The sequence below is a fragment of the Budorcas taxicolor genome, chromosome 7 (assembly GCF_023091745.1).
Source record: "Budorcas taxicolor isolate Tak-1 chromosome 7, Takin1.1, whole genome shotgun sequence".
Classification (NCBI taxonomy): domain Eukaryota; kingdom Metazoa; phylum Chordata; class Mammalia; order Artiodactyla; family Bovidae; genus Budorcas; species Budorcas taxicolor.
The window spans coordinates 93,444,871-93,471,417 of record NC_068916.1 but is presented as its reverse complement, the minus strand read 5'-3'; the positions used below and the strand labels follow the sequence as shown (position 1 = coordinate 93,471,417).

General features: G+C 37.9%; 1 protein-coding gene across 1 annotated transcript in view; it reads left to right on the top strand.

Moving 5' to 3' along the window:
- The window catches only part of MCTP1 (multiple C2 and transmembrane domain containing 1), a 557,082-nt gene that overhangs the window by 436,012 nt on the left and 94,523 nt on the right, over positions 1-26,547 (top strand). Inside the window, exon 18 of the mRNA XM_052642765.1 lies at positions 23,311-23,430. Coding sequence (XP_052498725.1) covers positions 23,311-23,430 — 120 coding nt within the window. The remainder of the gene's footprint in view (positions 1-23,310; positions 23,431-26,547) is intronic.

Below are 26,547 nucleotides of genomic sequence, written 5' to 3'. Positions count from 1 at the left end.
ATTCTCCAGGCAAGAACACTGGAGTGAGTTGCCATTTCCTTCTCCAATAATGCTGGTGGCACATAAAATTCATAGCTCAAGTCCCAGACAGAGGAAAGTCAAAACTTGGAATCTGGGCTTCCCAGAAAGTAGATTAAGGGGCAAACTACCAGTGACATGATTCACAATCTTCTTAATATTTTATATGAAGCCTATTTATTCAGTATAAGCCCAACTATTTCTGGTACTAAGACCTCAGAAATTCTCATTCAAGAGCCTCCATCACGCTGACAATGTATAATGTGAACAAAATCTCCAGAGTTAAATACAATGCTGTACTTCATAGAATTCTTTTTTATACTTTCCTTCAATAGGGGCTGCTGTAACACCAAAATGCAATTCAGTAAAACAACACCAGCTCTGTATATAGGGCATGAAATTTGGAGCCAGACAGACTTTGGTTTGAATTGTGTTTCTACCGTTTTACTTGGTGGGTGGTCTTGAGCAAGCGATTTGATGGTGCTAGGATTGTTTTCCAGATATTAACCCCTGCTTTGCACAGTTATTTTAAAGATTATTAGCAGTGTTTGGAAAGCACCTAGTTCAGCGCTAGGCACATGACCACAAACGATAAGTATCATTTTGAAGTGGCATAGCCATGGCATTTAAGTATGTTACTCTCAAGTGGTTTGGCTAGATCCAAAACTAAAACTTAGAATATCTAAAAGGGAATATATGTCCTTCAGGCAACCTTCCATAAATACGATTTCTCATGACTGATTTTTGATAGGCACTGGGCAGCAAGCATTCAGTGTTATCCTCTTTTGACAAGTACTTGGAGTGCAAATATTCTGTTGCCAATTAGGGACAGACCATGCTTTAAGCCTCAGCTGAGATGGGAATATAGTTGACAACTCTTTTAAAAGTTGAGAAGCCTAACCAAAACATACGTCTGTAAAATGCCACCTCGCCTCCACATGGACATGGGCTGAGAATGGGACAAGATTTTTCTCACAAACCTCAAAATTCTATGCCAAAGAGCATGACTGTGATTATTTTAGCCTGCAAAAATGTTAGAGTGCCATAGACATAAGGAAGTTCCATTAGAGCACCCGTGGAAGAGCTTACCTCTTCACTTCCTGTGAGTCTTCAGCCAAAACTTTCGACCCTTAGGTGATGGACTCCTGCTCAGAGGGGTTAGCTGTAAGTGAGCTAAGTGTTACAGAGCACCTGCCAGGAGTAATTATTCGGGTTTTAGGATGATTCATCTTAACACCATTTTTTTCAATACTAAGTAAATACTAGGCTCTTTGTTTTTTAAACTCACGCCTATTTTGTGACAATAACACCGTGACATCAATACTTTAGGAGACGCTTTTTCTCTCTGTCTTCCCCGCTCTGCATCTAGCTCAATCAGGAGATAACAAGGTGCTAAGGTGTGAGTTAAAAAGAAGAAAGTGAGAGCTGGTGTGAAAGAGAGTAGAACACATCCTGTTTCATCTCATTGGAAATTCCTTTCCATTAGGACAACTTGCCTGTAAAACCCAACTCAAAATGGCACAAAGGGACAGGTCCATAGGACCACTAATTGTTGGAGACCCAGACGACCTCATGCAGCTCGTTCATAGTGAATTCCTGTCCATTTTGAAAAATCTCAGCGTGAGCCATCTGAGAGCATGTGGTTCAAAGTCAGTTTCCAAAAAGGTTCAGTTGTCAGTTGATAGAATGCTGTGCCTAGAATCTGTCTGCTTTTTAGACAAAATGTCAGCCTGAGAAGGTGGACTTGCAAGTTTTCATGGGGAAAACTAGCCCAGAATGTCCAGTGATGTAAAAAGATTGATCATTTTTATAATAATTATATTAAGTCCTTCTTTTTAGTGGGGCTTCCCTGGTGGCTCAGTGGTGAAGAATCCGCATGCAGTGCAGGAGACACGGGTCTGACCCCTGGATCGGGAAGATCCCCTAGAGGAGGGCATGGCAACCCACTCCTGTATTCCTGCCTCAAGAACCCCAGGGACAGAGGAGGCTGGCGGGCTACAGTCCACAGGGTCGCAAAGCATCGGACATGACTAATGCAACTCTGCATGCACGCACTCTTTTCAGTAGAATGGCCATCCTGGGCCTATTGCCCACCCTTCGAGCTGGCCAGATGGACAGGTCTGCAGGAATTGAAACCACCGGTAAGCAAATCTGAAGGCAGGAAGTCCACTCTGAAGCGTTTGTCAGGCTCAGCCTCCCTAAACGACTGGACTGTGAGAAGAGTGTTATTGGAAGCGCATCAGGAACCCAGGAGGGTACACTTGGAGTAATTTCTCTTGCTTTATAAAATGGGGGAAAAGAAGCCTAGACACTCAACGGAGATCTCACTCTCCATTCACACCTCAGGAAGCTAGGTCCCCCAAATCAGTCCTTACCTGAGTTCTAAGATCTAACAGACAAACTTGTTACAGTTCCTTCCAAGCAGATTACCTGAATTTTCTAAAACAATGAGAAAAATTGAATTTGGGTGTTCCCTTTCAAAGTGTATTCTAGCTTGCCATCCTACTTTTCTCACCAGTCCTAGTCAAACAGATAACAAAAAAGTAAATCCCACAATTTCCAGAACACACGCCCAGGAGAGTACTTTATCAGGAAGCTGTTGAGAAGAAGGAAGAATGGAGACCTCCCTTCATTAAAATCTATTCCACATAATTGCAGTCTCTTCTCTTGACTGGAGGAGCAAAGGAGTGGCAATGGCATTACAGCTATCACAAAGAGAATTACTCTGGTCCTCAGCCTGCTTTATTTTGCAGTTCTCTGCGAAGCCTCTGAGGCATTAGGCGAGCTTCATCTGGCCTGTTGATGGTGTTGGGAAAGGAGTGAGAAGTTTTGATAAATGCCCAGAGTAGTTCCCTAAGGTAGGTGATCACCAGAAACATTGAGGGAATAATGAAAATGTTAGATTCTAGGCCCCCACTGCCAGAGATTCTACTTAGATCAGTCTGGTGGGAGCCAGGAGTGGTGGGTGAATTCTACATTGTTCAAAAGCTGTAAGGATTTCATCAAAATGTTTGAATTGCCCTTCCTCTCCTCTTTTGTATATGTATGTGTGAGAGGCCAAATTATGCTTCTAGACATATCTGGATTTGGGGGCTTAAGTGATTCAATCAGAGCTCAGCTTCTTGGTATCTCTTGGCTTCATCTTCATTGATCTTGGGCAGGATTTCCCCTGAGGGGCAATTCACACACACCCCACCTCCCACCCCCACCAGGTCTCCATGCTTCTAGTTTTTGTTTAGGGAAAAAATAGACTCTCTTTTTCTCAATAGGCTCAAAGACCCAGAGTTGAGTCTCACTTGTTCTGATTGGCCTATCCTTGAACCAATCACTGACCAGGTTTGAGTCAAATGTCCCTCTCTCTGCAGCCAGAGGCAGAGTCCGAAACCATCAACTGAGAGTGTTAGAGGGTTTGCACAAGTTCAGGGCATTGAATCAAGAAGCAAGAGGTGTCCACAAGGAAGGGTGACCCAGTAATTCCTTAAAGAGACAGTCATCAGCATATAGTTGAACTAACAGTTATGAGACTAGGAACTACTACATGTAAGTAATAAACTGATAAGCTGATTTGGGGTGTGGCATGGTGCTCTTCCATGTTCCCTCCCCACACTGACTTTCTTATATTGTAGATCAAGTCAGCCTCATGCAATAAAATTTACCAGTAATTGAGGTTGAAGTAAAACCAAAGAAACAACAGCAAAAGCAGCAACCAAACAAAACAAAACAAAAGCAAGCAAACGAAACCCAGCACTGCTTTTTTAGGTCACGAGTGCGTGGGGACTAGGACCCGTGTAATTGTCCAAAAGGTGACGGAGTTGAAAGGTTATGATCTAGGAAATTTCAGCTGCTCCTGTGTGATAGGCCAGGCATATTTTAGTTGTGCTGAAGCACTGGGTGAGTCTTGACAATGTGAGAAGATAAGAGGTTTTCAGCAAGGTATAGGATTTCTCTGTTACACATTTCCAGTACTGATTATCAAGAACATTTTCGTATCTTTGACACCTTTATCTTTAACACAGTCTTTTAAATGGATCTTAAAATGGGAAGGAAGTTCTAAAAGCAGATTAATAAAACAATGACTTTAAATTATATAGGAATATTCTTTTACATTTAACAAGCTTTAAAATATATTTCTGTATATTTATGATCTTTTCATGTGATCTTGAAGAGAGGCTACAAAAATTATTTAAAAGCCTTCCAATTTTACCACTTTATTTCTGGAAATAAGATAGTAAAGTAGATGTTAAAAATGATGGCCAATACACATGCTATAGAAAAGACTTCTTCCACCCTAAACTCAATTTTCCTATCTGTAATATGGGAAGAAAACTCATTAAAAATTATAAAGGTGAAAAGTTAAATGGTCCCTTGGGGTTTAGAAATGCTTAGATATAATTATTCCTCCATAGTAATAATTTTACCTAATTAAAATTATTTAAAGCTGGTTTCATTTTCAATTCCAACTGAGCTTTCAAAATAATAAAGTTCCTTAATATATTAACAGTACTGTGTTAATATATATCTCATGTAAAATTTTTCCTTAGAAGTGAGATAAACTATATAATTAGCAGCATTTAATGAACTCAGTTGTGTCCGCAAAGAGTCGGACACAACTGAGTGAACTGAACTGAATGAACTTTCACATTATAATTGAATTGATACTTACATTCTAGAGTTAGGGGGAGGGTCCCATAAATAATCACTTAATATTTATAGTTACATACTTTCCATGGGATGGATGAATAAAAGTATAGATAGATACAGATACAGTATAGATTATACATTTATATATATATATCTGTTATATCCATATACACAAACATTTTATGATATAACTTAGTAAATGTATTTATGCATAACTTATTTTATCCTTAACACTGAAATTTTTTAGCTGATCCGGGGCTCTCATTATCCATAAGTTTCTCAATAGAGAAAGGCTTAATTGTTTAGCAGCAGAACTCATAGAAAAGATTTTTATAGCCCTTTTTATTTTATCTTTCACAGTTTTCCCTCTTAGGTTCTGCCCCCAGTCACACTCTATTTTGCATAGGTTAATCATAAAAGAAAAAAACAAAGCTATATAGACAATCCAGAAAATTCCATGCCCTGGGTTTTGTTTTTAGGGGGTATATTGCCTTCTCTTTGACTCCAACCCCAATCCATTTACTGTTGCTGTGATTTGCAGTAGAGGTGCTCTTTTCCAGGTAATGTTTAGAAGCCATGCACCTTTCCCTGCCTGCTCTAGATCATAAAGGAACTAGAGAAGAGGACGCATGTCACTCTCACTTATTACACCAGCAAACACTGAACCCAGAGTTGCCACTAAGTCAGTCTCTTTATTAGAGCGAGAAAGGTGATGAACACTTCAGCACCAAGTGTGGTCAAACATGTCTGAAAGGCAACAGCGTCAATGAAAGAAGCGCGATGTTGCCACAACATGAACGATGAAAGGTGAGCTGTATTTGGCCCCATGTCCTGCACTTGGAGGACAAAGCCGCACCTGCCGCCCCCGGAGATAGAATAGCTCTGCGGCACCGACGGCAGAACAGGGAGGCAGTGTAGATTGCAGCAACTGATAGAGAAAATGCCTGTGAAAACAATGGGAAATCTGCCAGGGCTCACCTGCTTCTTCATGCCTGCTCTAATTTAGTTAACTTACAAACACTCGTAGTAAGCTTTATTGCAGGAAAAAAATAATAATAATCCGAGACATGTATGCAGCAGTCTAGGAAGATACAGGATTAGCCTAGAGTTTTCAAAGTACGGGAATGGAAACAGTTGGAAGCGGTTTTCAGATTTATTTCACTCTTCCTGCTGGGTTCAGCAGTTTTCCTTTCTACTTGCTTGATGCAGTATACCGAGAAAAACAAACCCAACCAACCAAAGGGAGCTGCTGACCAGAAAAATAAATCCCTCCTAACGTTTTCTTGCTACGTTGGTGGATGGAAAAGTTTTATTTCCTGATAGCTGGTACTGTAGATAACTTGGTAATAGACATCACTGAAGAATTCAAATGAACACCGAGGTCTCTGGACCCAAATTCAAAGAGCTCCTCAGCATGACTGCAAAGGAAGAAAACATGGTCATATTTATGCAGTACCAGAGAGCTTTCTTGTGGGCAAAATGGGAAGATGACCTTTTAGCTCTATCCTCATTTTCCTATACGAAGGTTTGATTCTGTTTTGCTCTATCTATCTGATTTTTTTTTCCTTCCAGCCTGTTGCTCTAAGCAGTCCTTCCTTCCTTCCTTTTTCCCCTATCTTCTCAGACTGAGTTTTCCTTAGCATTTTTTGTTCATACTTTGTGCCATTCTTTATTCACAGGGTAAGGAATTCAGTATGTTCGTTTCAAAATGGATCACATTTTATCCTGGAAATTTAAAACTCATTGTAATAATAGTCTCACATTAGTATTGCAAGCATTTTATTACATGTTTCATCACCTACCTCTAGGATGTTGCTTTTCTGATTATAATTAGCTATGATTGATGTTGATACTTGCTTTAGCTGTTTCTTAATAGCCTTTGTGGAACTTCTCTGAACTCAAAGGAGCAGCAACTGTTAGAAGAACCATCATGTAGATGGTGTCATCAACTAGCATTTTAAATATTTTGAGCAGATTGGCAAACTACATCCAAAATCTATGATCATTCATTGCCTTGGCCTAGTTTCTCTCTGTTCTTTGGATTGGAATTACCGCCACCAAAATTATCAGTTTTTATTTTAAACAACTTTACTGAAGTATAATTTATAAACCATAAAATTTACCCATTTTAAGTGTACAATTCCCTGATTATCAGTAAATTTATAGTTGTACAACCCCTCTTGTCAATTATAAGGACTTCCCTACTGTAGCTGAAATGATAAAGAATCTGCCTGCAATGCAGGAGACCAGGGTTCAGTCCCTGGTCAGGAAGATCCCCTGGAGAAGGGGATGGCAACCCACTCCAGTATTCTTGCCTGGAGAATCTCATGGACAGAGAAGCCTGGCAGGCTGCAATTCATGGGGTCACAGAGTCGGACATGGCTGAGCAACTAACGCACATACACACGTCAACTACAATCATCCGCACCATCAGCCCTTAGCAACCACTGGCCTGTTTTCTGTCTCTAGTGATTTGCCTAGACATTACACATGAGTGAAATCACTTAAACATAGTCCTCTACGTCTGACTTCTTTCATTTAGCACGGTGATTCTGAGTCCATGACAGAATGTGTCAGGAGTGCCTTCTTTTTATTGATGTAGCATACCATTGTATGGATATAGTACATTTTGATTATCCGTTCACCCATTGACAAACAGTTGGGTTGTTTGCAGTTGGGGGCAGCATAAATAATGCTGCTGTAGATGAGCATTCATGTATAAGACTTTACGTGGGCACATGCTTTCATTTCTGTTAGGTAGATAATTAGGAGTGGAATTGTTGGTTTGTATGTTTAAGTTTATGTGCATTTACCCTTGAAACTACCAAACTGTTTTCCAAAGTGACTGTACCATTTTACATGCTCACCAGCAATGTGTGAGCATTCCAGTTCCTCTATGTCTTCACAATTTACTACTTTCTGCCTTGATTATAGCCATTCTAGTGGGTGTGAAGCAGTATCTCCTTATGGTTTAATTTACATTTCCCTAGTGACTGACAATGTTGAACTTCATAGGCTTATTAGACATGCGTGTGTTTGCCCTGGTGAAATGTCTATTCAAATCTTTTGTCTATTTTTTAATTGGTTTTTTTTTAATTTAGCCTTAAATGTCTTTATATACTCTGGATACAAGTCTTTTATCAGATAAATTATTTGCAGTTTTTTCTCCAAATCTGTGGTTAGTCTTTTCAGTTTCTTCATAGTGTCTTTTGAAGCACCAAATTTTCAACTTTCATGAAGTCTAATTTTTAAATATATATTTAGGTCTTGTTTTTTAGTGTTATACATATGAGTTCCTTACCCAGCCCAACTCTTTTCTCGTATATTTTCTTCTAGATTTTTTTTTTTAAGGTTCCTCTTTCCTTTTTTAAAAAAAATTATGTCTAGTGTGTGTTTCTGGCTGTGCTGGGTCTTTCTCACTCTGCAGGCAGGGGCTATTCTCCAGTTGCGTTGCCCAGGCTTCCCACGGTGGTGGCTTTTCTTGTTAGGAAGCCTGGGCCTCTAAGCACCTTGGCTCCAGGAGTTGTGGCACAGGAGCTCAGTAGTTGCACTTCCCAAGCTCTAGAGCCCAGAAGTTGTGGTGCCCAGGTTTGCTTGCTCTACAGCATGTGAGATCTTCCTGCACCAGGGATCGAACCTGTGTCTCCTGCACTGACAGGTAGATTCTTTACCACTGAGCCACCAGGGAAGCCCCTCTTCTAGATGTTTTACGGTTTTAGCATTATGATCAATTTTTTGCTAACTTTTGGACATGGTCATTTTATTACTTTTAAAGATAGATGAAATTAATTAATTATCACCCTGCTCATTCCCACAAGTATACCTGAAGATATCTTTGGGAAAGTTCTGAAGGTGAGTAGACAGGTACAGTTTTTTTGTTTTTTGTTTTGTCTGACCTAATCTCAAACTATACTATCTTTTGCTTTAGTTTAAGTTTACTTTCTGAAACATCCACCTGTTAATAGATCATATTTTTCTTTGAGAGGGCGTTATAGTTCCAGAACCCTCCTGAAGCTTGTGAATAACTTAAAAGTTAAGTAAAACTGTCTTTTATGTTACTGTCCTATCAATGAATATTCCAGGAATTTGTCAGCAAGAAACATATAAAAAAATAAACTAATGATCATCGCATGAGAGTTTAACATCAAAGCTGTCCCATCTGAACCTATAGTTATGACCTCTGAATGTCCTCCTTTGTTTAAACAAAAAGCAGTATTTAGTTATTTGATGAAACTGACAATAGCACACTGATAGAAAAAGTTCAAAAAATCTTGATTAAAAAAACACAAAAGTTTCTGCTTGTTGAGAATCGTGTGTTAGTGCTTTGTGGCCCAACAAAATGTGTCCACTCATGACAGGTCATTTTTAGAAATGAGGTTGAAAACCCCATCAAATATAACTACAGAACATGCCTGAAAGATGATACATGTGAGTCTCCCCATGTCAATGAAATGAAAGCTTTTCTGAAAATGAAATGGCCTTCTTTTAGAACTCTGGAATCCTAAACTACCAGACATTTCAGGAACTATTTTGGCTGCAAATGATAAGAGAGATTTTTCTTTTTCATAATTTTTATTACAGTGGAAATGGTTTTTGTATTTCTAACAGTTTGACAAGAGCTAATTACAATGCGCTCATCTGTTTTGCGGACTAATTTGAGCCATCGAGCATCAACACCACAGACATGCAGCAGCATTGCAAATGATACTCATGCTTCCCTTGCTCCAAGAATTTGTACTTGCTATAAAAGAAAACAGATTTGGACAGCCCTGAAAAAGTTGGGTTTGGTTTGAAGAAAACATTTCAGAATTACATTAGAGCTGGCCTACAAGTGAACTAAAAATACCTGCTCATCTCAGTGGTCTTGGCCCAGGGCCTTTCCTTTTACTGTAAAAGTCAGGCTGTTTGAACAGTTGGAGTGCGGCTTGCTTGCTGTCTAAACTAGTGTTCTCTGATAACTTCTGTTACCATTGAAACACAAGCCCTATTGCAATTGAAGAGAATGTTTAGGGGTGTGGAAAATAGCCAAGAGAAATGTATACTTAGTGTTCAAACCTCTAGGCTTCCCGTGTGGTAACTAGACCACTTAGATCTGTTAAGAAATGGGAGAAAGACATTCATTAGTAAACATTACACAGCAAGGGTAAAAGATGGAGTGGAGTAAAAGAGGCTGTTAAAATCAGCCTGAGATGATTATTTGAATTGCAAACAGAAATGTTCAGACATAGCTAGAGCTGCTAAACATAACTCTTGAAGTTTTTCCAGAACAGAGGGATCGGAGAGGGGGGAGAGACCAGTGAAGGAGAAAATTAGAAAATTATAAGACAGAATGGGAGATGAAGTTTCAGAAACTGGTAAGATTGCTGAAATATATGATATTATTAGGTCTTAAATCTATTTATGAGGGTGAACATTTAAAAACACGCTTTCTGACTTTGGCTCTACGATTTTAAGATGGAAATGAAGATATTAAATCTGGATAAAAAATAAGCTGCAGTTACAGCGAGGTTATGTCATGAGGGATTAAAAAGAAAGATCAGAAATCAGTAGCCCAGGACAGATAATCATGGCAAGTTGGATAAGTGTGAGGGAGATGATTTGAGTGGAAAAAAATCAGAATGGTACCAAACATCCCCAAACTTGGCAGAGAACAACCCTCTGCATATCAGCTACTAGATGAAAAAGCAGTTACCCATGATTGATCATCTGCTCTTTTTCCACGGAGTTTCTGTTTCTCTTCCGTGAGATAGGTGGAGTATGAAGACCACAGGACTAATTTTTAAAGTAACTGGTATTGCAGACTTCACTAACATGTGTTTGGCTTGTTAGATAGCTGCTGGGTATACTTATTTTCTGGCATGTCTTATGGAACAGAGGGAGTTTTCCCCCCATGAGCAACTGAAGTGCCAGCTGTTGCCCTAAATATTGTACCTGTTCATGATGGAGAGAGCTTGAGAGCCAGATTTCAAGCTTAGGGAAAAATTTACATTTGGTACATCAGCAAACATTGTATCAGATTTGTCTCTCTACATGCTGCATTTACACACACAAAGAGGGAAGCTGATCAAGAACCTGCTTCAAAAATAGTAATGATAATAGAGTAACTTCTTTAAAACTTGAAAAGATAACTATCTCTAATATGCTTTAACATTTACAACATTTCCAAAGCCCTAGAAAATACATTAAAATGGCACATTTGTAGGACAGTATCCCTAACTATCACATTTAACCCAATAGTTTTATTAAATAATAGTGTAAGAAGTTAAAAGACAGAAAGGGCGACTAGAACATTCTATAATGACTTGCATATCATAGAAAAATAGGACTTTTTCATTGGCACTAGAAACAAGTAAAAGGAAAACAGAAACGAATTGACAAACAACATTTAAATCACCCCCCCCTTTTTTTTAATTAGAAAGTAATTCAAGCATGAAGTGTTCTTTACCTACACTAGTCAGATAGTCTTAATAGGGCTTCCTTGGTGGGTCAGATGGTAAAGAATCCACCTGCAGTGCTGGAGATCTGGGTTCAATCCCTGGGTCAGGAATATCCCCTGGAGAAGGAAATGGCAACCCATTCCAGTATTCTTGCCTGGAAAATTCCACAAGTCCCTTCAAAACCTGTTGGATTCTGGAGAAATGGGATTCTAGGAAAAGACAAGCTTCAGTGAGCTTAATAACCTTATTTATTCTATGTTTTTTGACGTACCTTAAGTATTTTTTAAGAGCAACTGTTACTTGAGAACAGCAACCTCCTCATGGACCAGGTAATACCAGTTCGTCAGTTCCTCTTTATTGTTCGTATTTGGTCATTTATAATGATAAATATGTGTTGACAAGTAATCTGCAAGGACAACTTTACATGCAACCTGTTTTTGAATAAGCAGAACTTCTGTGAATGATGAAGCTATTAAACTCAAAAACATAACTGTGCTTGGTTCTGTGGTAAGTGTTATAACTACTAGGTAAAGTACTAATTTCCAATGAAAGGCATCTCGGAGAATCAACATTCTCCAGGCATGTGTAAGCATTTGTCACTTTCATTCTACATCCAAACTTTAACCAACATGAAACTCACAACATTGCTGGGATTGCTTATCAGTTATTCATGTGTGGTTGATGCGATGCTCTAGTTGGACACACTCTGGGCTTTACATTTTGGAGTTGTCAGTGTTCTCAAAGCAAAGCCAGAGCCTTTCATCTCTGACTTTGATAAAGAAAAAAAATGACATGAAGTAGTGGTACAACTTGTAAACTGAAAAAGAAAAAAAAATCTAAATAAATAAATACTTCCCAAGCCTTTTGGCTGGCAGATTCTGTTGATATAATATCTCCATCAAGGCGAGTAGGGTGCATTCTGCTGTGATTAGTTGATAGCACCATCTTTGAGCTTGTTTTGGTCCATTTTGTTGCAGAGATTCTTCAGCAGGTATTTCTGTGAGTCATAAGTAAGACAGCTTCAGATGAGTCCTAGCTTGTTGTCATGCTTGTTTCTTTAATAGATGAAGCCAAGCTATGATTTTCAAAAAGGCCCGGATGTACTAAGGTGGTAGACTTTAAAGTTTCAGGCAGCAACTTCCAAAACCCTGTGTACAGTTTCACAAAGTGAAGAACTGGAACTTTCTGATATGTATTTATAAGTGATCTAAGTAAATCTGAACAAACAGTGATTTTTTAACACCATCAGTAAACAAATGTAGTAAGTTGTGGGTTTCACCAATGGCTCAGCGGTAAAGAATTCAGCTGCCAGTGCAGGGGATGCAAGAGATGTGGGTTTGATCCTTGGGTAGGGAAGATTCCTGGAGGAGGAAATGGCAACCCACTCTAGTATTCTTGCCTGGTGGGCAACAGACCTTGGGGTCACAAAGAGTTGGACACAACTGAGCATGCATGCAGGCACATTGTATGTAGATTCAATTCAAAGCTTTGCCAATAAATCAACCAATATATAATTTTTTTCTACTCCTGACCATATATCTCATTCTGTCACCAGAACAACAGAGACAGATGGTTCTCTTCACATATTTTGCCTAATCAATATAAGTGATCATTTGGTAGAGTACACTTTGACTTTTTTCCTTTAAACACATAACCACTCCCCACCTTACCCTGCCCCAGCACATACACAACAGGCCTTAACAGTTTGGTATCTGGTTGTAACTATTCAAAAAGAAAGCAGTAGAGGCAATCATCTTGGTTCTCATTCTGATTGGAGGGGGGAGAAAAACCACTGGGTATAAGCAAGTATATGAGCCGATCAGGTTCCCTGGGTCAGTGTGGCAAGAACCCTAGGAAACAGTGAAACAAGGTGCAGCAATCCACTGGGTTTAAGGTTATCACCAACTTATTTTCAAAAATTGTCCAAATAAAGCAGAGCTTCTCTTCAAGAGAGCAATGTGTCCTACTTAGAAACTACCTTCAAAAGGCTATTGTGAGGCTGGGAATTAATCAGGTTCACAATTGCCTATCTTCTCTCCTCTGTTGATGGAGGTGGTACCAAAAGTTTTAGTGGAATCAACCAGAAATAAAGACCTGAGAACAAGTGGTGATACCATCTGGCTGTTGAAATCAAGGCGTCAAGACCACCCCTTTCCCAGAAGATGAAGTTCCAAAGTCCCTGATGCTGTGTAGAGCCTAATTTAATCCAGGGGAGAGTAGGTGGGCAGAATGTTTCCCCACACCCGGTTCTTCTTTAGACAGATTTTTTTTAAAGAAGTAGTGAATATTAATGATGGAGAGAAACAGTCTAGTGCAAATCCGTCTGAATGAGCACATTTTGTTTTCTCTGCTACCTTCGTGCCATCATCTAGGAAATACACCTAGCCTTCTTACGTGCACCTTTGAGTGCATATGTACAAACCTGGTTCTTTTTTTCTAAGTTAGTTGTGGAATAGCCTGGTGTCTATGTGAGAACTGGCAATGTTTCTCAAAGAGGAGTATTGTTAGCACTGGGGAGAGGAAATTTTATTGGGGAGAACTGTCCCACATATTTCACAGTATTTCACACCCACGCCCCACCCAACAAATGTTGGTATTACCTTTATTATCACCCAAGTCATTGTGATAAATAAAAACACCCCCACGTTTTTCTAGATGTGCCTTGGTGGGAGAGGTGGCAACCTCTCCCCTTCCTCCCCTTTCTTTCTTTGTGCCAAAAAGGATTTAAAGGAGGCAACTGATGGGACTGATTGGCAAATAGTGCTTTCATTTGCTCCCTACTGTTCTTAGGAACGGTTTTTAATTTTTAAAAACAGATCATATTTTTAATTTAGGAATTTTATAACCTTGCTGATGGCTTTTTCAAAAAAGAAAAGACAAATGGTTTTGGTTCCACTTTATATCCACTTGTTTTTCTCTTTAAAACAGTCTTCATGGTAGACGTAAAATAGTTTCCTTATAAGGATTAATCATCAAAATCAGTTTTTATATGTGGCTAGGCCCCTTGCAGTTTTTTTGTTTGTTTGTTTAAAGCATTGCCTAATTCTTCAAAAGGCAAACCTTCTACATTTATTATCTTTCTAATCTGAGGCCTCTCACATCAGCAAATATTCTCACACCAAATGCTGTCAGCATAAGCCTGTGTGTACTTTTGATACATTTCCTTATTCTGTTTCATCTGAGATAGACATTTTTGCATGATGAAACAGGAAAACATGAGATGGTGCAGGTTGGGTGGAAATGGGTTAATACTGTGAGGGTCGCAAATGTGTTAAGTTTAAGAAAAAAAATGAATTGAAATTAAGGAGGAAAAGGATTTTCTAAAAGAGCCATGAAATAATTAATTGTTTTGTAGGAGATGGCCTTTCCATGTAGGCAGAGCATTTTCTCTTCACTTCTTTCTGAAGAGACAGTCAAATAGAGAATCTCATTTCTTAATTAGAAAGAAAAATACTCATCAAACACATCTCATCACTGGAGAACTAATGACTCACAGCTGTTAGTCTGAAAGGGCAGGCTTTTTTTCCTGAACAGTAGGAAGTGTTAATCATTTTGGATGAGATTTCTTTTTTAAAATATACTGTAGTTTGCAGAAGAATAGGATATTCAATATTCCAACTTAAATGATTTTTTTTTGAAGCGCGCTCCCCCAGAGATACTCTCCTGTGCTGCAGTGAATGATCCTTGAATGCAGGCATCTTCCACTGCACTTCAATGCGAGCATCAATGGATGGGACGAGGTGGATGGCCCAGTCCTGCCAGGGACTCTTAAAACCCTAGGCTCAAAGAAAGAGAAATCAGACATCTTGTGCCTCCTAAGAAATGGTGTTGCTGTAAAACCTGAATATTTTGAATCATACACTCTACTTCATATAATTTGCCTTATTTAAATGTAAGTGAAAAGCCCTGGTCCACCTTCATTAGCTTCTGAGTAGAAAGGGTCTTTTTATTTGTTTAATCTTTATGTGAAAAAGTAAGGCTTTTTTTTTTCCTTTTTTTTTTTTTGTCTGTAAAATGTAATTGGCTCATTCATTTTCCAGTCTTTGCCTTTACAGCCACCTTGCTAACCTCTTCTAAACATTTTGGACAGAGGAAAACCCCATTTAATAAGAACCTTCTGAATAGCTGACTTTGATTATTCAGACAGTGACGATAAGGAATAATAAAATCGGCTCCACAAAACTCATTCTGACCATTAGTATTTGACCTCTTTGCCATGCCAAACTGTTACCAGAGCACCTAAAAGTGATATTCCATTTCTCTGCACTATTGCGAAAGTGGTTATCCCAGAGCAAGAGGAAGCAGGAGAAATAAAGTCTACAAATTGAATAATCAGTCCCTAAATAATTGATACCTTCAGAGCATCGACATTCACTGTGAGATCCTTTACCTTAGAGGCAGTGGAGCATTGTGGGAAAATCACACTGGATTGGGAGTCAGCCGACTCTGCCACTCAGTGGAGGATGTCCTTGGACAAGTCTCAGCCTTCTCGTCCTCAGTTTTCTCCTTTGTAAAATGAAAATAGTCTCAGCCTTCCAGGCCTGTCATGTGGGACTTGCCCTCTAAAGTTCACTTTATGCAGTGTGATATGATACTTGTTAGGACAAATTATGTCATTTTCCTTTCAGATTTTCAAAAGAGCCATTTGGAATACTTATGATTAAAATGTAGGTTGCTCTTAAGGTGAAAGTGAAAGTGAAGTGGCCCAAAGAGATATTGAAGGATTGTGTTTTGTGATGTTAGTGATAAAAATCATAGGCAAGATAACACTGATTTAGCTAAAAGGTATCTGGATTTAAAAGCTAAAAAGTTGTGGACAGGAATTGACATTCATAAGATTGATTGTTCAGAACAAGATACTTTTATATCTAAGGGCATGAGGTTGTTAAAAAATTGTTAACATTTTAAAACTTAATTTTTTCAATTCAAGACTTCACAAAATCTATAATGTGTGCTAATGTCATTTACCAGCACTACTGAGTCTCCATAAAAATCTAGATTTTTCTTACTCTGATTACTAGTAAAAAAAAAAAAAATTCATTGCAACCCTTCCTAAGTTTAATACTTATGACTTCCTTCCAGCAAACTCTTCCTTTCCAGACCACACAGAAATCCCTCTTAGAAACACCACCCACCTTCTATAACTGCTCAGAGAACAATTATCATCTTGACTTACCTTGGAGTATTATTTTATAAAGTCTCTTTAATTTTTCAGAAATAATTTTAAATATGGAAAGCATAAATTGATAGTACATACATTAATACACTACTTTGTAATAAGCATTTTTACATGTATTACATCACTTGTTGCCCACAGGCAACTTGTGAAGTAGGTATTACCATCTTCATTTTGTAGGTGATAGACTAAAATAAAAGAAAAACTGACCTGCCCAGGGTCTTATGATGATCAAATAGCAGAACTAGATCTAAGACCACTTCTCCAGGCTCCTGGTTCAGACCATGTTTTATTATATCACATTATCTCCATGGAGAGAACATACATCAGCTGACATTTGCTGTATAACCACTCCATTGGTGGTGTGAAGGAACGGCCATTCGTTTAGTGATGATTCTGTAGATGAACAAGCCAGATCAGTTCAGCTGAATATTTATTTTGTTCTCCTCCAGGCTCAGTTATGTATCTGTGGTCAGCTTCTGAGCAGTTAGGCACCTCTGCCTCTGGATACTTCTGGATCCTGGGGCAATGGAGACAACTGCGTCACATGTCTCTCATTCAGCAGACTAGCCTATGCTTCTTGACATGGTGGCTCAGGGTTTGAAGACAGCAGAGGGGGAAACCCAGGGAGCAAGTACTTTTTAAGCCTCTGTTCAGCATTTTTGCAACTCTTCCCTTGGCCAAAACAAGTCCTATGTCTAAGCTCAGTGTCATCGTGGGAGAGTATTTCAAAAGGCCTGAATACAGGGAGACTTCAACAAATTGGGGTCATTACTGCATCAAATCACTATAAGTTAACTATAAAAATACTGAAAATCGCACTCACTTCATCATCTCTTCTATGGTAGATGACTTAGCTTTCTAAACATAGCTCTTTTGCTTGAATTCATTCTATGGATGCTAAAGTGGTATAGGAACAGTGATGAGCTACAAGAGCATCAAAAATGTTACGTGTAGTATGAGCCAAATATATTCCTGCTTGTAATAATAACTAATGCTTACTGGGCATCTTGTAGGTCTAAGCACTAGGCTAATTCCATCTCAAATCTGTAAACAGTGTAGTTTCCATTTTTCAGAAGATAAAACTAGGAATATTCTAGTGACTAACCTAAAGTCACTTAGTTAAGGACTAGTGAACTTTGATACAAACGTGGGCCTAGTTCACACACCCGTGCTCTTTCTTGGGCACCACACTACAGCAGTTTTTTGAGGGATTCCCACGGTCATGGCTAACAGTCCAAGGAAGATTAACAAAGAGCTTCTACTATCCAAAATAATGTGCAAAACTCACAATATCCTTTTTCTAATGAAAAAGGTTGTATGTACTTAGTACCATTTGACTAATGTCCCGTGGAGATTTTGTGATATAGAATTTTAATTGTAAATCACAGCCATCTAGTTACTTGAGAAAGAAAACCAGCAAGTTCTTGGAGCAGTTTTCATTTCTAATGAACAAGGCAAACAAATGTAGGACTGAAATGTTTTATTTTGAATGGAGTCATGGATTTTATGAAAGTCATATATAGATCGCCCAAGTTTCCTTATTAAAAGTGTTGGAAGGAGAGAGGAGAAAAGTCAAGGAGACTGTGACAGAGAGGAAAAATTAGGAAAAGATGTCATACACGGTGATGAAATCAAGGGAAATTAAACACTGCACAAATGTGTAGAAGTCCTTATAACCTAGTTTAACCTGGAAAGTGAAAGTTGTTCAGTCCTGTCAAACTCTTTGTGACCCCATGGACTATACAGCCCATGGAATTCTCCAGGCCAGAATACTGGAGTGGGTAGCCGTTCCCTTCTCGGGATCTTCCCAACCCAGGGATTGAGCCAGGGTTCCCTGCCTTGCAGGTGGATTCTTTACCAACTGAGCTATCAGGGAAGCCCTAGTTTTTAACCTGGAGAAATTCTATAATCATCAGATCCTCTTTCCATGTCCCATGCAGGCGTGAAGTGTTTCTGGATATATGGGTTGGGAAAATTCTAGGCATTTTTGGTTTATATTTATGCTCTGTGGATGTGTCAGTGATTTGTGTGTGTGTGTGTCATTTTAGTACATTCTCTCTCTCTCTCTTTTTACCCAAATCTATGAAAAAGTGTGGTCAGGACCAAGGACAGATCCTGCATTGTCTTAGCCTCCATGTTTCGCTGAGCTGCTTTCTTTTTCTGCTGCCCTCATGAGACATTGAAGACCCATTCAGGAGTGGTTGGGTTTTTTATAGGAAAAAGGAAAGGATCCCATCTTAGTGCAGGTGGGCTCCATGGAGAAAAAAATTAAATAGCTTCAGTGTGGAGAGAATATGCTAAAAGGCCCTTTCTTGCTTTGAGGGTTCTCTTTCTTAGAGGATCATCACCATTAACAAGAACTGGTATCGTCACTAGTACTATAGAGAATAATTGCTTTTTTCTTACTGATTCTTAGCAATATGAATCCAGAGACTGTGTCTTATCCTAATTTTGAACACCTAGTATTATATAGCACCTAGACGTTCAATAAATACCTTTTATTGTTAATCTGTGTTCATGCTCTTTTTTAAAATTGATGTTTGATTGACCTATAATGTTATATTATTGTCAAGGATTCGACATAATGATTCAATATTTGTATATATTGTGAAATGATCCCCACAGTAAATCTAGTTACCATCCTTCACCATACATAGTTATAAGTTTGTTTTTTATGATGAGGACTTATAAGATTTATTCTTGTAGTGACTTTCAAATATGCACTACAGTATTATTGACTATAGTCACCATGCTATCCACAATATTCCCATGGCCTGTCATTTTATAACTGGAATTTTGTACCTTCTGACATCCTTAACCCATTTCACCCAGCTCCCTCACTTTTGGCAACTACTGATCTGGGTTTTTTTTTGTTACTTTTTTGTTCATCTGGTTTCTTTGTTTCCCCCCTGATTTTTTTTTTTTTTGGCTGCACCATAGGGCATGTAGAATTTTAGTATTTCAACCAGAGATTGGACTTGTGCTTCCTGCGGTAAAAGCATGGACTCTTAACCACTGAACTGCCAGCAAAGTCCCTGTTTTTTAATCTGTTTTGTCTTTAGATGCCACATAAATGTGAGATCATAGGGTGTTTTTCTTTATCTGTTTCATTTCACTAACATGATTCACTTAGCATAACACCCTCTGGGTCCATCTTGGTTGTTGCAAATGGCAGAATTCCATTCTTTTATTGGTCGAATAGTATTCTATTGTTTACATAACATCTGTATCCATTCATCCATTGATGAACACTTAGGTTATTTCCATGTCTTGGCTGTTGTAAATAATGCTGCAATAAACATGAGGGTGCATATATCTTCTTGAGTTAGTATTTTCATTTTCTTCACATAAATACCCAGAAGTGAATTACTAGATCATATGGTAGACGTGTTTTAATTTTTTGAGGAACTTCCATACTGTTTTCCCCAGTGGCTGTACCAGTTTGCATTCCCACTAATAGAGCATAAAGGATCCCTTTTCTTCACATTCTTACCAACACTTCCTATTTCTTGTGTTTTTTATAATAGCCATTCTAACAGATGTGAGGTGATATCTCAGTATGGGTTTGATGTGCATTTCCCTGATGATTAGCATCTTTTCGTGTGCCTGTTGACCCTCTGTATGTCTCTTTTGGAAAAATGTCCATTCAGATCCTCTGCCCATTTTTTAATCAGTTTGCTTGGTTTTGGTCTGTTGAGTTATATGAATTTTTGAACATTAACCCCTTATCAAATGTGTGTTAATAATTTACAAATATTTTCTGCAGTCAGCCGATTGGCTGTTCATTTTGTTGACGATTTGTTGTCTCCTTTGCTGGGCTTCTTAGTTTGATGTAGTCCTACCTGTTTATTTTTGCTTTTGTTGCCTTTGTTTTAGAAGTCAGATCCAAAAAAATCATACCGAAGATCAGTGTCAAGGAGCTTACTGCCTATGTTTTCTTCTAGGAGTTTTATGGTTATAGATCTTAACATTCAAGTTTTTAATTTGATTTGAGTTGATTTTTGCATATGGTGTAAGATAGTCTGGTTTTATTCTTTCGCCTGTGACTGTTCAGCTTTCCCAACAACATTTATTGAAGGAACTTTCCTTTCCCAAAAGAAGAGACAATTACAAGGCCAGTTTCCTTGATGAACACAGATGCAAAAATTCTCAACAAAATATTAGCAAACTGAATCCAGCAATACATTAAAAAGATCATGTACTATGATTAAGTGGGGTTTATTCCAGGGGTGCAAGGCTGCTTCGGTATCCATAAATCATCAACCAACAGGATATAAAACATTAATAAAATAAAGGCTAAAATGCATATGATCATCTCAATAGATGCAAAAAAAAGCATCTGACAAAATTCAGTATCCATATATGATAAAAAGAACTCTCAACAAAGTGAGTATAGATGCAACATGCCTCAACATGATAAAGGCCACATAAGATAGGCCCACAGCTAACATACTCAACAGTGAAAAGCTGAAATCTTTTTCCTCTAGGATCAGGAACAAGACTAGGATGCCTACTTTGCTGGGTTTATTTTACAAAGTGTTACAAGTCCTACCAAGAGTAATTAAGCAAGAAAAAGAAAAGTCATCCATATTGGAAGAAATAAGTAGAACTGTCACTATTTGTGGATGACATGGTTTTATATATAGAAAACCCTAAAGACTCCTCAAAAAAAATTGTTACAATAAATGAATTCAGTAAAATTGCATGACACAAAGTCAACACATAAAAATGTATTGCAGTTCAATGCACTATGTACTATCAGAGCCAGGAATTAAGAAAACAATCCCATTACAGCTGCATCAAAAAGAATAAAATATTTAGTAATAAGTTTAATTAAGGTAAAATACCTATCACTAAAAACTACAAGATACTGATGAAAGAAATTGAAATGCAAATAAATGGAAAGCACCATTCTAGGCTCTGGGGATAAAATGTGAGCTAAAAGGAAAAGTCCCTATCTTTAAAGAGCTTATATTTTAGTGATTGTCTAAATTTTACTAATAAATATGCAAAGAATTAATACGAATCCTAGCCAAAAATAACTCTCTCTTTTATATGTGTTGATGTCTGTCAAATTTGCCTTAAATCACTTCCTGAATAAAGTACATTTTTAAGATACATTTTAATAGAATAATCATAGCCATCAGTTATAATTTGTGTCATCTTTAAATATATTACATATATTTCAAAAATTAAATGGAAATATTTTCCTTTTCTGGAAATCTTTATACTTCCCTGGTGAAAGAGAAGATATGGCTCATGTTTCATGCATTAACATATTTGAGATTTTTCTTATTCAGGAACTTGAATCTATAGTTACCATGTAATTCTGTCCAAAATTCATTTCTTGGGTTACTAAACCATTATTTATGCTTTTTGGTGTCCATGTGGGTTATGAATATAAAAGAATCCAATAAAACATACAGTCTTCAAACTTTAATGTCACATTAAAAAAAAACAACAAACCCTGATGGTACAGTAATGTCATTTAAAATATTAAAGAAGGGATGTTAGTGGTGATCAGGTCTGCAGAGTTCTGTTGAGAACTGAACACACTGAGCAGGGTGACTTTCTAAGGCCCAGAATCTGCCTTCTGGCCCATGGGCCAGGGGTCCCTCTGCCACTCTATACAGGTTTCTTTTCTCTGCAGTTTGAATAGGCTGTGGGCTTCTCTGAGGTTTGTTAAGAAAGCTGTGAACAGCCCGTGCTGCTGTACTTGATGTGAAGGTTCTTAGGGCACTGCTCCTTGCTCTTCTGATCTGTCAAATGCAAGATATCAGCATGACCCCCACCAGCCGGCTCAAATTCCCAGTTATACTCTGGTTCAGCTAAATCTTAGCAGACAGATACTTTCTAGCTTTCACTATTAGAATATGTATTTCCTAAGGGCCTCAGTTGATAAACAGTTAATTTCATCAGTTTTGTAAAATATTGATATCGTTTACACAGTCATTTTTTTGAGCACTTACTGAGCACCCAGTGTGTTAAACCTGAAACACATTTCAACTGTTAATTCTCACAACCTTTCAGGGGGACACTCAGGATTCCCATTTTACAGACGAAACCAAAAGGAAGAGACGTACCATGCCAGAGGTTAGAGGACTAGTTACCTTTAGGGGTGGAATGTAGCTCTCAAATACCTTCTGACTTCAACTACCTTAATTTGGCAGCAGGGGCCACAGACCCAGAGAATTTAGATGGTCTGTGCAGGGTTATAAGAGTCTGGTGGGGAATGAGAGTGAGTCACACTTTATATCCATTGCTGGTTATTTCACCAGACAATTGCTCTTAAAGTGGTTTCTTCTGCCAGCCCAAGTGAGTCTCTAATCTTGCATCCTTCTTACTGTTTAAAAAACAATTTACATACTTAGACAAGTAGGTAGTTTTAAAAGATAATTAAAGTAGACATTTAAAATTTCTCTTTGACAAAATTACTCCGTTTTTAAAATAGCCGTTTGATTTCTATGGTAAGGCTGAATGTTTTTACACTTGCTGGGAGCAGTGCTTCTATTCATCATGTGAAATCTTGAGGACTCTCTTGGTGTAGATGTGGTATTTTCATCTGCCTATTATGCTTGTTAAGTTGTATTATCCAAGTGAGAATTTTTTTTAAAACCCCTGATATTAAACGGTGATTCATCCTTTATCATTAAGGCAGATTTACCGTTTATTTCTGACAATGTAGTGAAGCTCATTTTGCTGACTTTTTTTTTCAAACTTGATTTCATCCAGTCTAACAATAATTTCACTGGAGGAGAAAAATTAAAATTGCCCCACTGACAATGTGATAATATCAGTTTTCCTTCAGAGAAATTCGACAAAGTGAAAGTCTTCATGATTTTCCAGGGGTCAGTTGTCCTTTTAGGAAAAATGCCTAACAAGTTCTCAAGGCTTTGTTTTCAAGATAAATAAATCTTTCTGTTCTGCAAATTTAGTTGCGTGTTTTTGTTTTGGAAATGCAGTATGGATAAGCGAGTCCATTTAATGAAATTCAAAGTTGACTCATCCTTTTCTTTGCCCTTCTCTCTCCTCCAGCTCTTTCTCTTTGTCGTCTGGAACTTTGAGCTCTACATGATACCACTGGTTTTGTTGTTACTGCTGACATGGAACTACTTCTTGATAATATCAGGGAAAGATAACAGGCAACGCGATACAGTAAGCCTCTTACTTTCTTATTTGTACGTGTTTTTGTTCTCAGTCTCCCTGGCAAGATCAACAGTGCATTTGGTTTTGCACACCAGAAATTCTGTCTATAAATACTCAAGTTTGACAGAAAGTTTTCCCAGTTCTAAACTAACAACTCTTTGGTTCTAACACAATGTAAAGTATTTGCCTATTTTTAACATTACTCATTTTGGTAGGAACTAAAGTTGAGAATATGCTGAAGAATGAGTTATGATTTGTAAGTATAAATTGTTTATTCCAAGTGATTATTTCTTTTTATTCTCCTTAGTTGTGTTTATGTCTCAATGAATCCTGAGTTAAGATACAATATTGCAAAATTATCTATTTGGTCAGACCAAGTGAATGTATTTCATACAAGACATTTCTCTGTGGTCCGCCATTGGAGGGAAGGAAAACTTGATGGTTGTTGGCCTAGATAAGTGCAAAAAGTACCTTAATTCAATGTTCATTCATTGAACAACAGCAAATATCTGTGTCAGGGGTATATTAGGATACTGGTTTATGGATCAAGACCTTTTGTTTAACCTAGGGAAAGTTATACTGAACTCACCTGTGCTCTTTGACATTTTTGAAAATTTTTAGAATGTGTGAGATGACTTTTTATCTCTCAAAGTGTTTTAGATTGAGAAGCAGAAGCTAGCCATGTTATAATCATGTTTGTAATTCTCCCACCAGCCTTCATTTCCTTAGATTATCTCAGTCACTACACCCCAACCAAACTGAACAGCTTCCAAAACCTCCTCATAAATAAACAAACACAAGTGTCTTATCCATCTAGAACATTTAAAGTTTTATAATAATGTACAGCTGTTGAGAGTAATTTAAGGGTTTTTCAAACATGAGAATCTATTTGGTAGCTATTAGTCCACATCAGATTGCATCGATTCTTTTCTTATTTGCCATTAAAAGCCTCTATTTGACTTCTAATCAAGACTTTTGCCAACTATTGTGCCCATAATGATGCAAGAAACAGACCTATTTGATCATAAATTTAGTAGATGGTGACTGCAGCCATGAAATTAAAAGACGCTTCCTCCTTGGAAGGAAAGTTCTGACCCTGTGAAGAAAGCTGAGCACCAAAAGAATTGATGCTTTTGAACTGTGGTGTTGGAGAAGACTCTTGAGAGTCCCTTGGACTGCAAGGAGATCCAACCCGTCCATTCTAAAGGAGATCAGCCCTGGGTGTTTTTTGGAAGGAATGATGCTCAAGCTGAACTCCAGTACTTTGGCCACCTCATGCGAAGAGTTGACTCATTGGAAAAGACTCTGATGCTGGGAGGGATTGAGGGCAGGAGGAGAAGGGGATGACAGAGGATGAGATGGCTGGATGGCATCACCGACTCGATGGACGTGAGTCTGAGTGAACTCCGGGAGCTGGTGATGGACAGGGAGGCCTGGCGTGCTGCGATTCATGGGGTCACAGAGTCAGACATGACTGAGCGACTGAGCTGAACTAATATTACTTTATTATAAAGTAGTACATAGTATAGTTAGCATCATAATGTTTGCACAGACATACTTATGACATAAAAGAATTTTCCTTTTAAATAACTCAAGCACGGTATACTTTAAATGGTTACAAAAGAAAAATATATAGTTTTTGAAATAATTTTCTTTAACATCAAAGTAAAAGAAAAATCCAGATACACAACTACCAAATAGATGGCAGAGTTGCCAACAACAACCACGTTTATTTCCCTATACTATTTGTATATATTTCTGTCTCTCTCATGAGGTTATAAATTTGAAGTGGCGAACTATTCATCTTTGTACTTGCTTCCATCTCTAGCGTGTGTTTTGTAAGTTAGAAATGTTCAAACTTTTTTTGTAAAGTTTATCAAACCAAACATGAGATTTCTCTGAGAGATTTTAATGGTTAGACAGCGTCAACAGACAAGAAGTTATTATTATTATTGGCAAGGATTTTGTAGATATATATATTTAACTTGCACACTGAGAGACAAGTCCCACATGGTGTCATGGGGACTAATAGGTACTTTTGTCAATTAATCCAGAATGTTTTCTTTAAGAACATAGTACTCTTTTAGGCAATTGCTTTTTTGTTCCATTTATTTCTGGGAAATTGTTGAGAGAGAAGAAAATCTACTTTTCATTCAGTTGCCTTGAGACAAATTTGCAAATAATAATGTTTGTAAATAAGAAAAAGTGGTGATTTCATTTCAGCTTCTTAATCCTATGAGGGGGCTTATCTTCAATATTTAGTCATTGGTTTGACTATTCTCAGTTTTAAAAAAAAATTCTGAAACTGTAGACTTTGCTTGCTGTTTTCTTCAAAATATACCAGTCTTGGCTGGAAAGGTCTACTTTTAGAGGGAAAGTAAAGATATATAAAGTAACCCCTTTTACTTCAAATTCTCTGAGAATTTTTATAAGCCTATTGAAAAGTTATGTATCATGCAAATTTTTCTGCTGCTCTTTCCCCCCCAAAATATAACTCCAATATGGTAATTACACGTCTTTCCTTGTTGGCACATCTCTGACAGTATCTCCCTTTTAGCCATGGACAACATTTTCTTCCCCAGCACAGCCCACTGTGAAACGTTCTTTAGTCTAACTTTGCATGGAATGCCAACTGCGCTCCATAACTCCCAGTAATTGCCTTTTATTTGCCCAAAACACACATATCCACATATTCTGTTCTTTCTAGGCACCGGAGCAGCAATCACAACGTTTCATTCAGCTTCTCATTCACTGGCTCAGTTGAGACCTTACGTAACTCTTCAATCCAATTTGTCTAATTATGTGTTTTCTGCCATACCCAGCTGTGCATTTGAACTGGTTGCTCCTTTTGAAAAGAAACCTGGATTATACTTTGGTGGTTATAGATTACATACACACGTGTATGTACATATATATTCATACACATATATGTACACATATGTCTATATTCACATTCATATGTATGTAAATTAAGGGAAAGTGTTCGTAGGGGTGGCCATGCTGTGCCTAAAGACTACTTATCTACTGCATAGTGGAAAGCATTGAAAGAATGGTACTTTGTCCTAAATCCCTATTGCTTTCCCCAAAACAATGCAGAATTTTTCAGCATGTGTGAAAACTTGAGGG